General features: G+C 34.1%; 1 protein-coding gene across 9 annotated transcripts in view; it reads right to left on the bottom strand.

Moving 5' to 3' along the window:
- The window catches only part of UGGT2 (UDP-glucose glycoprotein glucosyltransferase 2), a 224,766-nt gene that overhangs the window by 64,965 nt on the left and 139,558 nt on the right, over window positions 1–20,243 (bottom strand). For 8 of the 9 annotated variants that reach the window (XR_012514308.1, XM_003928205.3, XM_074387527.1 and 5 more), the window contains 6 exons: window positions 15,352–15,476; window positions 14,731–14,826; window positions 10,986–11,088; window positions 7,224–7,303; window positions 3,895–4,084; window positions 234–392 (listed from right to left, as the gene is read on the bottom strand). Coding sequence is in view for 8 of the 9 variants with exons in the window: in XM_003928205.3 (XP_003928254.3) it covers window positions 234–392; window positions 3,895–4,084; window positions 7,224–7,303; window positions 10,986–11,088; window positions 14,731–14,826; window positions 15,352–15,476 (753 nt within the window). In the remaining variant the exon portion in view is untranslated. The remainder of the gene's footprint in view (window positions 1–233; window positions 393–3,894; window positions 4,085–7,223; window positions 7,304–10,985; window positions 11,089–14,730; window positions 14,827–15,351; window positions 15,477–20,243) is intronic. The other variant, XM_074387528.1, reaches the window with a different exon arrangement.

The raw sequence follows: 20,243 nt of genomic DNA, 5'->3' as shown, positions 1-20,243 counted from the left end.
AATGAATAAATTCTATAAATAAATTTCAAGTAAAGAGATTTTACAATAACATGTTAAAATATTGTGAAAGTTATGATTTTCCCTATTTTTATTTATCTTCTTCGAAGATTCAATTTTGTTTTCTGCAAACTGTTCAGCAACAGCAGAATAAAGATTATTTCATTTTACTATTAGGAAAACAGAGAATTTCATCACAACATCAAATTAAATATCATCAATTAAATACTACTTACAAGATTGGCCATCACTATTGTATCAACCACGACAGGTTTATTTTTTGTGCCTAGTGTAAACTGCAGACCCTGAGGAGGCTGTTCTGTCATTTTATCAAAGCAATGTCCTTCAAGTACTAAGTATTCTAGCTCATATTCTGCAGTAACAGTTTTCTCGGTCTGTGGAGAAATTGTGTCATTGTTTTGGTGTTAGTAAAACTCATAATACAAAATTTTGAAATAAATACATGTGATTTTTTAACACTGGCCAATGTATTTCGGTGGGTAACTTCAAGTCCTTCTTTTACACATTAGTGAATTTAGGAGTTGAATTGATTTCTTCAAGACAAAAAGCTTATGATAAACTTTTTCTTTTTCATGACATTAGTTTTACCTGAACCTCATGATATATGCACCAATATAACCAAGCAGGAAAGACATGAACATGAGATTTAGATGGGAAATTACTTAAAGAATCTGCTTGAGTTTGCTGTTGTCCTAAAGCTCCCATTTCAGACTTGGCAAGAAAGCTAATTTACTATCTATTGGCCTTCTTATAATTAAAAAACATTAATGTCTATAATCAACTAATTATAAATTGATCAATGCAATTCATTTTTAAAGTTAATTTTAAAAATCAATATAATATTCCATTTCCCAAGTGGAAAGAAGAAAAAACAGAAAGCACAGAATAAACATTGATATAAATGTCAACATACTGATTTCTATTTCTTGTCTTTATATATTTTTTTGTAAGAAAGTAATCTGCTTTTTCATTAAACATGGTTTTCTAATAACATGTCTGTCTCCATAAACATCTTTTTAAATGGCTGAACATAACAGTTGTTTCTGGAGTTTTCTCTACTGCAAATGTTATAATAAATATTTTCAAGACAAAGCTTTTTCTCTACTTCATATGAATAACAAAACCAAACATGAGAATAAGTCAAACCTAATCTTATTTCACCATATTAGGTTTTCAACACTATTGTTTAGTGTGTTTAGAATATAGAGTATTTGGATATATTCTGTATTGTATAGTTGTTTTTCCTTGACTGTAATTGTCTCAGAAATAATTACAATATTTGTTTACAGCATTTCTTTCTTGATTTCTATTCTTATTTTACTGCTTTTAAGAACAAAAAGTAACTCTCCCACCTCAACCTCCCAAGTATCCAGGATTACAGGCACAGATCAACACTCCCAGATAGTTTTTTTTGTATTTTTAGTAGAAACGGAGTTTCGCCATGTTGGCCAGGCTGGTCTCGAACTCCTGACCTCAAGTGATCTGTGTGCCTCGGCCTCCCAAAGTGTTGAGATTATAGGTATGAGCCACTGTGCCAAGCTACAAAGTTCATTTTTAGCAAAAATATGTTAGTGATCTTTTTTGATCCTTATGTTTTCATCTTCCCTTTATATTTTTATTTTCTGTTCTAAATATTGTTGATACCAGACATAAATTTAATACCTTTCAAATGTAACTTTGAGAACATGGTAATTTTTCTAAAAGGATATTAATTGTATTGTTCTTCTGTGGCTGCATAGCTGAGTGTCTTCCTTTAAAAAAAAGTTAGGTTTCATTATAAAGATTAGCATTTGAGTTTGTTGACAATTATCTGTAAATATGTTGATTTAGTATTTTTGTTGCTCTTGAACATGATTTTGTGCAACTGTAGACACATTTTACCAATTTATTATTAGCAAAGTTATAATACATATCTTGATCTGTGATCTGAACTCTGACAAGCTATCTGATAGTGGAGATGGATAAATGATAGTACAACTTTCTTGCATCTTAAGGCATGGGAAGGCTGAATTTAACGGCTTTAGTGCAATGTGAACTTTGAGAAATTATTCAGGACTCTGAATGGGCAAAAATCCAAGGAAAAGTGAAAGTAAGAAATTAGTTTTAGATAATTAGGTGGTTTGAGGTATATAAGGTATGGTAGTCTCCCTTTATTGGTGGTTTTTCTTTGTGCAGTTTCAGTTACCCTCAGTCAACCATGATCCAAAAATATTAAGTGAAAAATCCCAGAAATAAACAATTTATACATTTTAAACTGTGCACTGTTCTGAGTATTGTAATACAATCTTGCATGATAGTGCTTGTGTTCAAGGAACCCTTATTTCACTTAGTGACCCAAAAGCACAAGAGTAGAGGATGATGACCTACTTTTATAATTGTTCTATTTATTATTAGTTACTAAGGTTAATCTCTACTATGCCCAATTTATGAATTATCATAGGTAGGTATGTATATGAAAAAACAAAACAGTGTATATTAGGTTAGGTACTATGTATGGTTTCAGGTATCCACTGATTGGGTAGAGACTATCTCAGAACATTTCTTTGTGAATAAAGGGACTTCTATAATACGAGTCTTCTGATACACAAATTTCCAAGTTTGTAAGGTTTGTTTTAAATTGCTAAGTTTTACAGAGGGACAGAACTCTTCACTACAAATGTGAACTTTCCCCAAATTTTATAAGTATTTGATAGAATTTATAAGTATTTGAGATAGAAAATTCATATGCTATGCACTGAGACAGTAAACTGAGCCTAAGATGAACTGTGTGTTCATCTAATTAATAATATAGTATTATTTAGGATCTATACCATATCTCTTAAAATAAATTCTTTCACAATTATATTGGTAATGAATATATCAATAAATATCAATAAAAGTGATATGAAAATTATTTCAGAAGGGTTAATGCATTTTTCTGTGAATTCTTTTTAACATAGCCACATCCTATTTCCCGTTAGCAATCTTTTATTTATTGCACTTTCTCTTTCCTTGGTCAACCACTATTGTTGTTCTAGGTATTTTGATGTCTTTCAGATATATGCTGTGATAAAATATAATTAGAGAGTTTTTGGATGCAGTTCTAACAATAAGCACTAAGAAGAGCAATATCTGAACTCCAGGTAATAGTAACTCTCTCACTTTTAGCTTTCTTAATCACTTTTGTCGCCTTTAATTATGAAATTAATGCTGGTTGTGCAGTAAAGTCATTGTATGGACAATCATGTGAACAAAGTCCTGCTAAGGGGGAATTTTTTCAGATCGAGTTTCTTCCAGGTGTCTGTATAGTGTTTGGGAATTAGGTGTACCCAGGAATGTTTGCACAGGTTAGTGTTTGATGGTAAATCTCTCATTATTAGTCTCATTTTTGTCAGGATGTACGTACTTTCCCCCTTTATCTAAAAATCTTTTCTACTGTAGAAAATGCCTTTGTTATTTTTCCAGGATGGTTACAGAATATTTTAAGAATGTATAGCACACAATGAAAAAGATGAGCCTGAGGGGTGGTTAACTTTTACAGATGCTAGAATTTATCATCTCCTTCTGTTTATTCACCTAAATTATGAAGACACAGAAAATTTTCCTTCATCTTAGTCTTCTAACTTCAGAGTTAGAGCTAGTGTAAGCTAGAAATCTGAGGCAAAAAGAAAGAAAGAAAAAAAAGGTAAAGACATCTAGGAATTTGGAAGACCAGAGAAGCTGAATTTGGAAATTAGAAGAACTTAAAAATCAGAGGAAAGATTGGATCAGGACCTAGAATTATAAAAAAGAAGATTCTAGTAAGCATCTATAGTATGACTGCTCACTTGCTACAACTGTAAAGCTGATAAGAATTTATTCTGTTTCTATATCTTTATATGACTATACATAACTTACATCCTTTAAGTGAATATTATCAAGGTCACAGTTGCTGTGTACTGTTTCAACCAACCAGCCTTCTGGAGTAATCATGTTGAGGGTTAGGAGGGGTGATTCAGGAATATCCAGGAATTTTGCCACTGGTCCAAGAGAAGAAACGTCATTAGCCCCTGACATCAGTTCTGGTTCCAGAACAAATCGGTAAAAGCTGTTAATAAAACATAAAAAGACATACTGTGACCCAAACTGAGATTTTTCTTCTAAAATATTTAAAAATTGAAAATGGCTTAATGATCTGACCAGAAGTCTTCAATCAAAAAGACTAAAACATACTATACTGCAGAAGAGTTAGTGCTTGTAAGAAATAGACAATCATTATTTTGTTGACACTACTATCTATTATAAGGCTATGTACATTATCTACCATTGTTAACTTATAATTCCATTGCTATTCCTTAATAAACATGATTAGCATACCTTTAAGATATACCTGACTTATGCAGGTTCTAGTAGTTTATGGTCTGTTATTGTATTATGATTTGTATGTATCCTCCTTCAAATATGACCATGGTCTATTTTTCAACTATTTTATTAACTTTTAAGAAACAAGTAAAATTCAAGCTGATATTCTAGTACCACTTTTAAAAGCTCAACTAAAACCAAACAGGAGTAAGCTGAGAGCAACTGCTTAATAGCACTTTTAGACTTCAGTTTTGCTGTATTTTAACTTCATCCTTCAATATTGTGCATCAGAATTATTACATTATGCTATCGAGGCTAGTTGAGACTGCAGTCAAGGGGTCAGCTGTGCTGTAGTTCTCTCAAAGTTCAACAAGGGGTAGGATCTACTTCCAGTTTCATCTACTTCCAGCCCTCAAGGGCTGTCTGAATGAGGGCCGTGGTTCCTTGCTAGTAGTTGTCTGCAGACTGCTCTCAGTTATATCCCAAAAGGGCATCTCCAACATGCTTCAAGAGAAGCACAGAGAAGAGCCAGAGAGAGAGAGAATGTCAGCAAGACAAAAGTCATAGTTCACAGTCTTTCATAACCTAATTGCAGAAGCAAAATTCCATCACTTTTGCCATACTTTGTTTTATGAGAGGTAAATCACTAGGTCCAGCCCTCGCTCCAGGAGAACTTACAGAGTATGAGTCCCGGGGGTAGCGATTACTGGGAGTCATGTTATGCAGGTTAGCAAAGAAAATAAAAAGAGGAGAAACTGGAGAGAACACAGTCATGAAGTAAATGTACAAAACAAGTTCTTGCTGAAATGGAAATATCAAAGAAAAAGTATTCTGTGAATGTTGAAAGTAGCAATTTCTTTATGATTTAGTAAATACAATTTTTCAATGGCAAAGAGGAAGTTAAAGACAAACTGCAATGGAAGGTAAGTGAATGCGAGATGAAGATGGAGTCTGACCACTCTTTGAAGATATTTAGATGAGAAGGAGTAAAGAAGATGGGGGAAAAAGGACTCTAGAGGAGAGGAAGTTAAGAGAACAACTTTTTAAAAAACTGAATAACTTTAAGGACTGACCGAGAAAAGCTAGTATAGAGATTAAAGATCCAACAGAGAGAATATGTGATATAGCAAGCATCCAGAACAAACAGGAAAGCAAGAGATCAAAACAGACAGGGAATGTTCACATAAAAAAGAAGAACGATCCCCCATTCTTTGGAAGGCTGAAGAAGTATAGCAGTTAGAGTAAGGAGTTGAGGGAATTCCTGCTGTTAACCTGTCTCATCTCTGAGGAGAATATTTTTACTAAAAGGAAAGGGCTGGGAATAATATGTAGGCTAGATTGCTTTGATACATGCTACTGAGTAAATAAGATTATGTTGAACTACTATTTTAAAAAATAATAACTGTATTCTCTATCTAGTACATTATTTCATCTAGAAAATTCTGTTCTATCCCTCCCAGTAGATTATGCTTGCTTATATGTTCAATAATCCCATTCTTTATTATATATTGTGATGTTTTACAGAGATCCTATTGAGAAGATCCCTACTCCTGTGAATAAAAATACTGTACTCATGGAACTAACAAACCTTTCAATTAGTAGCCAAAAATTTTAAAGTTTTTGTTCAGATGTAAAAAGGCATGTGATAAAATTTAGAACACAAAAGATAAATGAGAAGCATAAAAACTGAATGAGATATATAGACAAGAGTCTTGAGAGGCAATGAGTAAGTCCTAAACTTTTGTTTAAATTTCCCACATTTTCTATTGTATTGCTTTCCTGCTATTAAAAATACTTATGTTTAAAATGTCTGCTCTGGCTGGGCACAGTGGCTCATGCTTACAATCCTAGCACTTTGGGAGGCAAGGCAGGTAGATTTCTTGAGTCCAGGAGTTCAAGCCCAGCCTGGAGAACATGCCAAGACTCCGTCTCTACAAAAACACAAAAAATTAACTGTGCATGGTTGCATGCACCTATAGTCCCAGCTACTCAGGAGGCTGAGGAGGGAGAATCCCTGAGCCCGAGAAGTCGAGCCTGCAGTGAGCTGTGATGGTGCCACTGCACTCCAGCCTGGGCAATGGGAGTGAGACCTGTCTCAAAACAAAACAAAAAAGTTCTGCTCAAGGCAACAATCTACAGCATGTCAACAAATACAATTTGAAAAGTAAACAAGGAATTAACAGAATGCCACATTTCTGTCTTGCGTAAACATATATCTTTTGTTTAGCGATAAGCACATTAACAAATCTTAAAAAGCAATACTAGTACAATGGTACATACCCTGTTTTCTACCCAATGACACATGAAGGATAATTGAATATTCCTATCAATAAGAATGTCTCACAATGACAGTGATTCTGATCCACAAAGAAAAGAAAGGGTATATTTTTGTCCTCTCTTGAGAGGGAATGTTATTTCAACAGGACAGTATTATGAGGAATATCTGCATATAATGATAAACAACATTTTTTGTATCCCTGGCAAATTATTCTAAACTAATTGTATCCTAATGCCCCCAAATAGTAAATGTGATGATGTATTAAAGATCATTTTGATAATTCTGCTAAACTAAAAATGGTTTAATTCCATCTTATTTCCCATTGAAATATTTCTAAATAGGTAATCCTAAATCATATTTCTAAAAATACCTATGAATAAATATAAGTCCATGTAAATTCTGTAATTAGGTCACTTTACTGAGTTAGGTTATTTTAATTTTTAAATCAATTTTATGTCAGTTAAGTTAATAAACAGCCTGACCTTCTGACTTATTTCTGTGAAGCATCTTGGGAAGAAAAACAAAATAGGTCCAACAACAATTATTCTTTTTTTCTTCTCAGCATTTACAATTTTTTCAAAATGAAATTTTGTTCACTCAGACTCACCTCTCTAAAGGGGTTTCTGAAAGCTTACCCCTACAGTTCATGAACAACTTTATCTTCATGTTGATAATCTTGCGAAGTACCTATTGGAAAGAAATTCCCATATTTGATATTAAATAATATTAATAGCTAATATTTATTATGCACTTACTATGTATCAGGTACTATATTAAAACATTATGTTCATTATCTCACTTGATCCTTACAATGCCCTGCTGAAATAGTACTTTTGCAGTTTAGGTACACAGATACCAATTTGCTCAAGGTCACACAGCAACTCACAGCAAAGGCAAGATTTTAATCCAAACGGTTGACTTCAATGTCCCAGGGTTATGCTGCTTGCCTTTTACCTAAAATGACTTTTTTTTCATAGTATCTAAATTTCCTTAGTACTGAAGAACAAGGAAAATAATTACTAGAATCTTGATCTGCAAATACAAAGTGGTGACCTTATAACAACATTGGCAGTATTCTGATTCTTTTCTAACTTAGAAGTTCTTGGCTACCTACAAATAAATACTTCTTTTCGTTTTCCTGGATCATAAGACGTAGAAGAAGAATTACTAATTTTGATAGTCCTCATCTCTACACAGGCGACATGAAAGCGAAGATTCAAAAGCTATTAGACAACAAAGGATATAGGTAAGGGGACAAGTGAAAAAACAGATATATGTAACCAAAAGGATACACGCTTGATAAGCAATTAGAACATAAAGACTAAGAATTAAGGAGATTTGAGTTTCAATTCCTATTCTATCACTCATCATATTTGCTACTCTGGAGGTCACTGAACCACTGTTTTTCTCAAGTATTAATGAAAAACTATCCATTTCTTCCAATAAATTATCCTTTTATAAAGTAAGAAATAAAGTGACTCAGAAATAAAGTATGCAATTATTGCCAATGATGGAAACCAGAATGTAATTCCATATTTTATATCGCTGGATAATTCCATATATACATATTTTTAAGACAGATGGTCTTGCTTTGTTGCCCAGGTCAGAGTGTAGTGGTGTGATCACGGGTCACTATTAACTTAAAATTCCTGGGCTCAAGCAATTTTCCTGCCTCAGCCTTCTTAGTAGTAACTATGACTACAAGTATGCAACACCATGTTTGGCTTTTTTTTTTTTTTTTTTTTTTTTTGTAGAGACGAGGTCTTGCTATGTTGCCCAGGCTGAATTTCTCAAGTGATCTTCCTGCTTTGGCTAATTCCGTTATTTCTTTTTTTCTTCTGACTATGGGGGTCTTTTATGCCCTCCATGTTCCCCAGCCACCACTCGGGACTGGGCAGGGCTGTGTGTCTCTGTTTTGGACCCCTGCCCTGGTCCTTGCAGAGAGACACTACCCTTTCTGACCTACTCCCTGGCTTTAGGCTGTTCTGCAGCCTTTTCAAAAGGAAGCAGAGACAGAGGATGGGCCTCTGTTCTCCTGTTCAAGTCCCCTCACCCCTCCTCCCAGAGAGCCCTCTACCGCTCCCACTCCCCGCTCCCCACCTCCTCCCAAGTTGGTCTCCAACTCTTATCTCCCTTTCCCTTCGTATATGTGCATTCCTTTTCCAGTATCAAAACCTGGTCAAATACTTCCCATCCTAAAAAAGTTCTCCCTCGCCAGGCACAGTGGCTTGCTCCTGGAATCTCAACTACTCAGGAGGCTGAGGCAGGAGGCTCACTGGGCTCAGGAGTTTCAGGCTGCAGTGAGCTATGATTGTGCCACTGCATGGCAGCCTGGGCAACAGAGTGAGACAGTGTTTATTTTTTATTTTTAAAATCATACTTTAAGTTCTAGGGTACATGTGCAGAAGATGCAGGTTTGTTACATAGGTACAGACGTGCCATGGCGGTTTGCTGCACCCATCAATTCATCACCTACATTAGGTATTTCTCCTAACGCTATGCCTCCAAACACCACATGTTCTCATTCATAAGTGGGAGTTGAACATTGAGAACACATGGACACAGGGAGGGTAACATCACACACTGGGACCTGTCTGGGGGTGACTGATTACATATTTCTTATTCCTAAATTTTACTTTTATATAAAAAACTTTCAAATTTAAGTAATATGTTTTTTGTGAACAGTGACTCTTCACAGGAGTAGGGAATTTGCATACTAAAAAGCATACTAGCTCCACCCCTTCCAAATAGGATAGATTTCTAAAGAATAATCTGAATACTATATCTCAAGACATATAAATCTGAAGGTATAACAAGTGCTAAAAGAACAACTGGGTAAATCAGCTATGGGATTAACTTTGTCCTACTCATTTCATAAACTGAACAGCTAGAATGATAAAGTCTTTCCAAAGTTATTTGTCTCCACTAATAAAATCTCATTTTCCAATGAGATTTGGTAGCACACACTAAATTCTTAATTTGCATTTTGAAATTTCGATATACAGCAGAATCATTCAGCTTGATCACTTACATTTTCACCAGACTCAATATCTAATTACTTTTACCTGTTTTCAAAAGTGAAGTCAACTACCAAAGGACAAATATTTTGTAAAATTTTCATTATCACTAGAAAAACATACAACCTTCTAATGGAACTAGCTTATTCAAATTTAACTACTGTAGGCTGCATTTGAACCTTTGAAATTCTCAGCAAAATAGTAAGCCACGTAAGTCCTTTTGGAGACTGATTCAAATTCATTTTCCTCTCTCATAGGGAAAAGAATTTCCAGGTTTATGCAGGACTTGTGGCCATAGTTTCTAGCCTCTCTTGTCATTCAGTATAGCCAGCCTGCAGACATTCTGGTCTGTGAGAAGAGATAAGCCAGCATACATCTAACTTTGGGGTTGGGCTCTTATTCTCCCTTTCCTGTTGGCAGAAATACAGAGATGATATTAGGGCCTGACTAGTGATCTTAGGTGCTTTGTGATGGCTCAACAACTACATAGGCAGTGCCTGAATCCCTCACACTGTGTAGCTGCCTTAGCAACCCCAGGCAGCTTACACTTAGACCGGGAGATGAAAGAAAGAAACTTCAGTCTTGAAAGTAGTATTATTTTGGGCTTTGTTACAGTGGCCAAACCTACGGAATACAGACTCCATGTTTCCGCTTTCCTCAGCTTCACTTGTTTGGCTAACATTACTAGACTTTAAGTTTTATTCAATTAAGCTTAAGCTTCTCCAAAAGCCACACCACAACACATGAAAGACACCTGTATTAGTCTTCTCAGGTTGACATAATAAAATACCACAGATAGAGCGGTTTGAACAATAGAAATGTATTTTCTCACAGTTCTGGAGGCTGGGAATTCCAAAATGAAGATGCCAGCTGATTTGGTTTCTGGGGAGAGCACTCTTTCTGGTTTGTAGGTGGTTAACATGTCACGGTGTGCTCAAATAACCTCTTCTTTGTACAGTCTCTCTCTCTTCATCTTCTTCTAAGGCCACCAATCCTATTGGATTAGGGTCCCACCCTTATGACCTCATTTAACCTTAATAATCTCCTTAAAGCCCAATCTCCAGATAGAGTTAAACTGGGAGTTAGAGCTTAAAGTTCACTGAAACCTATTTCATATGTTGAAATATGAAATTTGTGGGGAATACAATTCAGTTCACAGTAACACTTAACCTCAGCATAGTCATAACATCCTGTGCACAGCTCCATCGTTTCATTTTCTACATTGAAATATGACAATCTATTAAAACGGTGAAGAATCAAGAGCATAAATACCTGATTATACTTGAAAACAGACTTGAAAAAATTATGAATTCAAACACAAAAAATATTTTGCCTAATTTATATTATCTTACAAGCAATAACTGTGCCATTTTCTGTGCTTCTCTTGTCAATGGATCAACAATAGCAATGACATCGAAGAATGTATCATTCTCTTGAGGATTCAGCTTTATAACACTAAGAAAACAGAAAATAAGATTAAAAATGATGAGTTAAGTTTATATAAATAACTAATTAATCATGATCTTAGCTATATAATGCTTATAAATTGTATTCTTTCTCACTAAATTTTTTAAATACTGGTTATTTCACACAATCTTTGCAAATTTGAAAAGCTATTTTCAACAAATTACAAAACTAAAAGGAATTAGAGAAAATGAAGTAAGGTTTTGTGAATGAAGTGATTTTTTTAAAAAACCTTTTCAAGGAATGATCCCATTAGTGTAAAAGCTCTGATCATTTTAGGCCCTCAAAATTCTCATGGATTGTACAATTTGAAAAATAAAGCTAAGATGCTTTTGTATTAGTGGAATATATTTCTTCATATTTGAGAATAATAAAATTAATTATTCATAGTTCATTAAATTTAATATTTCAAAAAAATCAATATAACAGGGAAGTTAGGGAACAAAAATACCCAAATTAATCATACTTTATTTCAATCCCAATCTTCCTCTCCTCCTTCCCTCTGTCCTATCCGTTTTTGTCTTTTACTGACATAAGTTCTAAATTAGAAGATGAACTAATTTTTTAAAGGGAGATGAGAAAATGATTAAAAGTACAGAATAGGCCAGAGGGAGAGAGTCAATTCCACATTTAACTAAAAGATAATAGTGTATATTTGATTAAAAGCAAAGAATATTCTACTGAATTACTGTTTTAACACTATAATCATATAGGAAATATTTGTCTCAGACGCAGGATGAATTAATTATACATTTTATATATTACAAAGAAAAAAGATTACCAAATCAAGAGGTACACATGTAGTTACAGGAATATTAGTTTCCTTCGTAGGGAAAGGCTTTCTGCAGTGAGGGGTTTAATTGCTCAGCAATTTAAAAAAGCTAATATAAACGTTTACTTCAAGTATGGGTCATGTGAATAGAAAACTGCAAGACATTTTATTTTCCATGCAATTGACATGATCTAATTATGTTAAGAGGGGCAGAGTCAAACAACAGACCTTAATGAATAATTATTGCTAGATGTTAGAGCCACAAATCAGACGTTCTACCATTAAAGTGACTCTTGACAACTGTTGCTTCCTTTAGTTACCTTGGTGAAAATTTTACAAATTACTATCGTACTTTGTAACACCACTCAAAACTGGTCACTTTATGTATGCTTCATGAGATGTTATTATGGCTTCAGTATGCATCTGTTTATTGTTGCTTTTTTCTCCCAGACTATTCTAATTCTATGAAGTTGTATGAAGCAGAATTCCATAATCCCCACCACCTGATTATATGTGTACAAGACAGTTTCCCGAGTCCACTAGCAGGTATTACACTGACTAACCCAAGAATGGAACAGAACATCCTTTTTTCTCATGTAGTATTAACAACAAGATGCTAACTACCACCTATTTAAGGCAACAGATTTGTACTCAATTGCCAAAAAACTATTGATAAACTTCGTGTTATTAGCCAGGAGGAATACTGTCAAGCACACTGACAGTCAATTTATTGTTAAAGCCCAGGTCTGATAATAAAAGGGTGAAGAACTGCTTAGGTACACACAGTTAAGCAACTCTCACAGATATACTAAACAAATTTCAAACAGGCCGTTGCAATAGAAAACTCTGAGTTGAATTTTGTTATGATACTATTAACCTATCTATAAAATAGGTCAAGTCATCTATATTAAGAATACTGAAAACACTGTTCATTACACAGTATCCTCTTTATGAAGGCTCCTGGGAGAAATTCTTTGTCTTTCCTCTTCTAAGAATACTTACATTTCACCTGAACACCCAATCTGTTTTCCTTTCATGAACTTGGGAACTGTATAAACTGGAAAACTTAGAGCTAAATTAATGATATGCTCACGGCAGGCAGGAGGGTCATTAGGGTCATTAATGCCACAGCCTGCAACACTTCCTTCAAGAGCTCCTCATAGTCTCTTGCACAACTTACATTTAATGTTGCAAGTTCCTGGGATCATGGGGTGAGCAGTTAGAATTGCTATTTTTTGCCTTTGTCTAAGATGTTAGAAGAACGTCAAATCCACACAGTCCAGATGGAAGGGAATAGCCTAATACAGAGATCTTTCAGGGCTGGGAAAAAATTGTTTTTTCTCATTTTTAACTTTATTCCAGATTTCAATTTACTTCTACTCTTTTCTTTCCTCTTTCGCAAACTTCTAAGTTACCTGTCAAATTTAAATTTTCTTATACGCCAATTTAAATCTTTAAAGTTGGAATTAAGATCAAACATATGCATACAGCAGTAATAAATTTATAACAAGTGTTTTAACGCATTTCTTTAATTATAAAATGACTCCCTATGGACATAGAAGCAGAATGGCAAAGATATAATACTGTGTTTAAATATATATATATATATATATATACACACACACACACACACACACACACACACATATGTATACACACATATCTCTCTCTCAAAAGCTGTGAATATTTTTATGTGATTATAGAAGTATATACATATGCTCAGAAAATAATACACAGATATAACCACAGAAATATTGGTAATTCATAAATTCAAATGTAAAGTGATCTGAAGTATTTGGCCATCACTGTGGCATACTATAGTATCCTAAGATACATCAATTTCCAAAGGTTCACTGACATTTTCTAAAATTCAGTAACAGTGTGTGACTTTAATGTAGAAATTTACATGTAAATTTAACTGTATTTATATATTATTATTTCCCTTGATAGGAAAGAATGTTCTTTGACAGATAAAAAATGGTATTTCTAGAGAAAATTACTAAAGGTGATAATTGAAAGGCACTTGACTGAGCTCAGGGAACCTTCAGTAGTAGTATTTTAAAAAAGCAGTTTAGCTACTTTTACAATTAACGAGGTCCTCTCATAGAGAATATGGGTGTAGAAATCATTGAGGAATCAAACATGTGATAGTGACTAAACAGCCTTTATTTCCATCCTACCACTAGCCTGATAGAGTAAATCCTTGGACCCGTGGTCCACGCAGCAGCTTTAGAATGTGTCAACTTAACCAGGCTAAACCATATTTTCCAGAATGTTTCTGGCTTGGGTGGGCCACAACAGTGATTCTCAGGAGATCTAGAGGACTGAGAGGCGGCAGCAGCAATTTTGCAGCTCACACACTTACTGCTGATCTGCTTATTCACCTTCCTGGCCTGAGGCAGCAGCTGGGCCTACAACTGTTCAGCTTTCCTTGGATCCTCCCTTCATCTTTCTGACTCTTGCTCATGTGTGTGTGTTTAGCTTTGTGACAGAGGACACCCTATATTTGATTAATCAGAACTCTTTAGTCACTTTACACATAGAAAATATAAATTTTATTTATGATTATCTTGAGATACTGTAAAAATTACAAATGATCTTCAGCATGAAAGATATTAAAAATATGACAAATTATACTATGTATAACCTGAAATTTCATATCATCACTCCATATATACATTACCCTTTATTTACCAGAATATATAACTAACTGGAATTTATCTTCCTCATACTGTCAAATACATTTATTCCCTAATAAGTAACTTTAAATGCTACCTTAAATTTTACCATGTTATGAAAACAAATGGAAATGATAATTGCATGCATTAACAGAAAAAACACAGATACAATTACATTCTTACCTGTGATTCTCCTTAAGAAATGCGACATCATATCGAGATGCATGCTTAGGCAAAAAGGACATAAGAGCATCAACTTTCATAATGAGGTCACTCATGCTAGATAAGACAAACAGTGTATGAGTTTTTTGGAAAGAGAAGGTTCCATATTTCATGTTACAATTAATGCTTCAAGAAAGGCTTTATATATTTGAACATGGTTAAATCTACAGAAGTAAACTGCAAAGGGAGACCCACAGGGTGTTAGCATTTCTCTAAGAAAGTCACAGCCTTCAACACAAACACCAATAATGGATAATTACATAGGAATCAAAAGTATAAACACAAATATGGAAACCATGCATACAACCTTTAGGAAAATGGTTACCTCTTGGGGAAGGAGGAGACTAGGGTGGATGGGTAAGAAACAAGGAGAAAGACCCAATGCAAAGAAAACATTCACATCTACAGTTTAGTGATGGAGTAAATGGATGTCTTTTACTATTTCCTTATAGTCTTTATATATGCCTTTTATTATTCCTTTACTTGTCTATATTTTTGAAACATTTTCTAATCTTAAAACAAAAACATGAGACTCAGAATATCAAGCCCAAAATTAACTGCTCTCAGGACTTACATACTTACTTATTTGAGTTGATTCCCATATTTTCAACAATGCCTTTAATTTTCTCTACTGAATTACTAAATGTTATCTTTTCCAATAAGTAAAAATCTTCTGCATATAAATCGTCATTTAAAGGTCCTAAGAACTTAAAATAAAAATAGTTATATTATTGTATGTCTTCTAGAAGATATCAGTTTAGGAAAAACATTTCCTCATCAAATAGATATTTCTTTGTTAAGCAAAAATGAATTAGAGATTAAAGATATAGTAGCTATTAATCCTGCCATTTACTAAGTACACTAGCAAACAAGATAAAAATACTTTCTCACTTTTATATTACAAATAACATCTGTATAAACACCAAAATCAAAGTGATAATATAAAAAACTAGCAAATTATTTCCATTAGAAAGTTTTACTTTGAAACATAAATCATAAATCATGATTTAAAACATAACTCATGATGTTTCCAAATACCTTTTCAATCTAAATTCAATTTAAGTCAATTGTCGATATTTTAAAAATCTTTTAATATCAATTTTCTTTCACATCCGTCTATAAATTATAGTCCACGCTATATAGATACGAATTACTTAAGAAAGCCATAAAATAGCAAAACCCAAGAAATAAATCACATAAAAAATCACATACTATAACAATACCAAGTAGTCTTCTTTTAACTGATACTGTATAAATGTTTAGGAGCCTACCATGGTCACCTATATTAATTTTAAAGCAGTAACTACAAAGTTAGAAGCTGCCAAATTGCCATATACCTGCCTAATTTCTCAGGACAGCTCTCCTATCACAGCCACCACTGGCTATACTACCATGAGCACTTTCTGAGGAAGTTAATACATACAATTATTCTAATGCTATGTACACAAAGCCATACTGTAGACTGATATAATTTATGTACAAAACAATTATATTTAATGATAATCAGAAAACATGTCAACCAGAATATTTTTTTTCTTGCTAAAAAGACCAGAATGTAATGGCTATAGCCAGATTTTCCCACTTCCCCTTCACCTGCTTCTGCAGTTAATCTTTTCTAAAAATTACTGAAGTGTAGTTCTTTAATCTTTCTATCCCAATTTCTCATACCAAAGGTGACAAACAGGGATACTGGCATCCCAACTAAACAAGTATCATGTTTCACCTTAAATATAAAACACAAGCTCTTAAAAACACAAAAATTGGCACTATAATACTAAAAGTACTCATACAAACATTTCATTGTCTTAAGATGTGATACAATATTTAAAGCAACTTTGAAAGCACATTCAATGTTACATTTCTGAACTATGAATCAGCAGTCTTGGAAAATAGTTGAATTTTATCTATACTACCTCTAGTGACAGGGGCAATTTTGATAGTAACGTAGAATAAAGAAATGAAATCTTAATGTATTGTCTTAAGGAGTTAACTAGATTGGCTATCTTTATCGATAAAATTTACCAGAAAACTGGCTCTATTTTCTAATGTTAAGCACAGCATCAAATAGCAAGGAGAAACCTGCTGTTTCCATGTCTTGGCTCTATTTAAAGTTGAAAATTTGTGGAATAACGTAACTTAAATAGCATAAAATCACATAATGCCCAAGTTGGGAAAAAGAACAATAAACTTGAAAATTATGTTGCTTAAATCTTCTTTAAAACATTTTTAAAATGTGATTTTTCAGTTATATAGAATAACTGCCATAACAGAAATACATTACTTGATTTGACAGGTCATTAAAATTGCAGAAAACGCTGTCTGATTTTCATCCACAAACTGAGCTAAAAGTCTCTCTCTACTCACAGAATTTTGATCAACTAGTTTTGATTTTATCCTAACTTTTAAGAAGAGTAACATCAATTGAGTCTACAAATTTACCCACTATTTTTCATGATGGTCTTCAAATTTTTTGAAAGAAAATAGCAGTTAATATTACTGAAAATTTACTCTGTAAATTTCATGCTATTTTATTAAATGTTATTGGGGTTCCTTCTATGTGCTTTAAATATAGGAGCATATTTAATCTCTCCAACAATCCTGTAAGAGAGATTATTACCATTCTCATTGTCCAAATGAAGAAATCAGGTCTCACAGAGGTTATATAATTAATGGTGCAGCTGGATTTTGAATTCAGCTCTGTCTGACTACAAAACAACAAAAAACCTTGTCTTTTTTCCTACTCCCTGCTACCCTAGGTCTTTCAGCAAACTGTGAATATGTAGGGTGATACAAATAAATATTATTATCACAATGGCATTTTTGTGGCATTAATATTAAATATGTAAATTTTAAATTATTCAGTGTTTTTAAGAAATCATGAGATCATCACTGTACCCTAGTTGATCATTTATAAACAATTTTAACTTTGCATGTTTCCATTCTAATTGAAACATCTGAACAGTTTCAGAATGAAGATTTATACTAAAATATCATACTTATTTCAAGCATTAAACTGATTCCAAATTTTATAACATCTGCCACATTGCTGTGATTATTATGCTTTATAGCATTACTTTCAGACAGAATAAGCTAAGCATTACATTATTACTCATAAACCACAGTACTTATTTTCCAATATACTTTTCTATTAAAACCACAGTTCTATAAATAAAAGGATAATAGAAATTATATTTTTCCATTAGTCAACAAAAAGTCAACATGATTGGACTTAATATCTATCTCCAGCCCCAATCTTTTCTCTGAACTATACTCATATTCAATCACCCTCTCAACAAGTCTGTTTGAAGGTCCAAACTGAATTCTCTTTCCTCTTATACTTCTCCTGACAACCCCACTCATTCTACAGCCTTCCTTATCTTGATCCACAGAACTCCATTCTGCCAGTAACTTAGTTCTCTCACATCTCACACCAAAGTCCCTGGACAATTCCTGTCCATTCTTCATACAAAATACATCCCATATCCACTTCTCACTACCACCACTTAGACCATCATCTCTCATCTGGACTACTGCAGTATCTCCCAACTGGCTCCCTGACCCCTACAGTATATTCTCAATGTAACAGCCTCTAGTGATCCAAATAAAACATAAGCTAGATTATGACACTTTCCTGCCCAGAACTATGTACTTCCCAACTCATTCAGAGTAAAGTGGGAGTCCTTAAACTGCCTATAAAACCCAATATGATCGCCCCCAGCTACTTCTTTGAGCCTCTCTCCTGACTGCTCTCTTTCTACCTGCTATTCTTAGAATAGCAGACATGACTCACAGGATTCACAGACATGATCTCACCTCACATCCTTTGCATTCGCTGTACCATCTGTCTAGAACAATGCCCTTCCAGATATTTGGAATGGCTTCCTCCCTCACCTTCTTTAGTTCTTTGCCCAAATGACCCTGCTAAGAATGTGCTATGGTGTGAATGTTTTTGTCCTCTCCAAAATTCATGTTAAAACTGAATCCCCAATGCAACAGTGTTGGGAGCTAGGGCCTAATGGGAGATGTTTAGGTCATGAGGGCTGTGACCTCTAAATGGATTAATGTCACTATAAAAATGCTTTCAGGGGTGAGTTTGCTCTCTCCGCCATGTAAGAACATAACATTCATCCCCTTTTTGCCCCATGGCCTTCTGCCATGTGAGGATGCAGCAAGAAAGCTCCCATCAGATGTCAATGCCTTGATCTTGGACTTCCCAGACTCCAGAAGTATGAGAGAATAAATTTCTGCTCTTTAACAAACTTCTGAGATTATACAGTCTCAGGTATTTTGTTACAGCAGCGCAAAACAGACTAAGACAAAAGTGTCCCTCAAAATCCATGTGTTGCAACTTAGTGGCCAATGTGATAGCATTAAGAGGTGTGGCCTTTGGGAGATGATTCACCCATGAGGGCTCTACCCTTAAGAATGGAATTTGTATCCTTGTAATAAGATAGTTCAGGATTGAAGGCAGCACTCTGTTACCCTTCTACCTTCCAGTATGTAAAAACAGCAACAATGGGCCATCCTGGAAGCAGAGAGCTGCCCTCACCAGACATCAGTGGCAGCACCTTGGCCTTAAATTTCCAAGCATCCAGAAGTGTAAGAAATAAATTTCTGTTCTTTATAAATTAGCCAGTCTGTCATATATTTTTGTAGCAGCATAAACATACTTAAGATAGATGCCTTATCAGTAAGGGTACTGTTTGTTGTCTGTCTCTACCCATCAAAACGTTAGCCCCATGAAAACACAGTTGTTTACTCTGTGCCTTCTGCATCTAGAAGAATGGTTCACAGTAGATGTAAGATTAATATCTTAATATTTTTTGTCAATTTTAAGGAAACTGCGGACAAAACAGTTTTATGTTTTGAGATATAAACGTAGTTTTATGTTTATGAGAACTAAGTTGAACATAACTGTATCTAGTATTTGTTATCATTAAAGTTAGTAACACTATATGAATTATATCAAAGTGACAAAGGCGACGTAGGGTGGCTTTTCCCTAGTGTATAACTCAAAGGCAAAGTACTAGATAAAACAGGGGCCACTGTTTCCCTCTTTATTCTTTAAAAACCTTGACATGGCCAAAGACAGCCAAAAGCTTCAGAAATGTTTTTAAAAACTGTATTTCCTCCCAAAGCAACTTTTAAAAGGTACTTCCATTTATAGAGCTCTATATATCCCACTACAAAAATTCACCAATGCTTTTTACAATAAATGGCAGCTGTTGTCATTTATGTGTAAAATAGCACTGTACACAGATGAAGCTGAATCTAACATGCACGTGAACAGAGTTCATAAATAAGTAAAAAACAAATAAAACATTAAGAGTGCATTAGAACTTTGAAGATGATTTAGGGATATATAATTTGAAAATTCAAGCCACAGATAGTCAAACACACTGCATAAGTTGATTTCTTAATAAATCTAAGCACCAGATTCATTTTACTTAAACAATTTGTATGAAATAAAATCA

Source organism: Saimiri boliviensis, chromosome 16 (genome assembly GCF_048565385.1).
Source record: "Saimiri boliviensis isolate mSaiBol1 chromosome 16, mSaiBol1.pri, whole genome shotgun sequence".
Taxonomy (NCBI): domain Eukaryota; kingdom Metazoa; phylum Chordata; class Mammalia; order Primates; family Cebidae; genus Saimiri; species Saimiri boliviensis.
The sequence above is the reverse complement of the archived record's forward strand: the minus strand, read 5'-3'. Positions and strand labels throughout refer to the sequence as shown.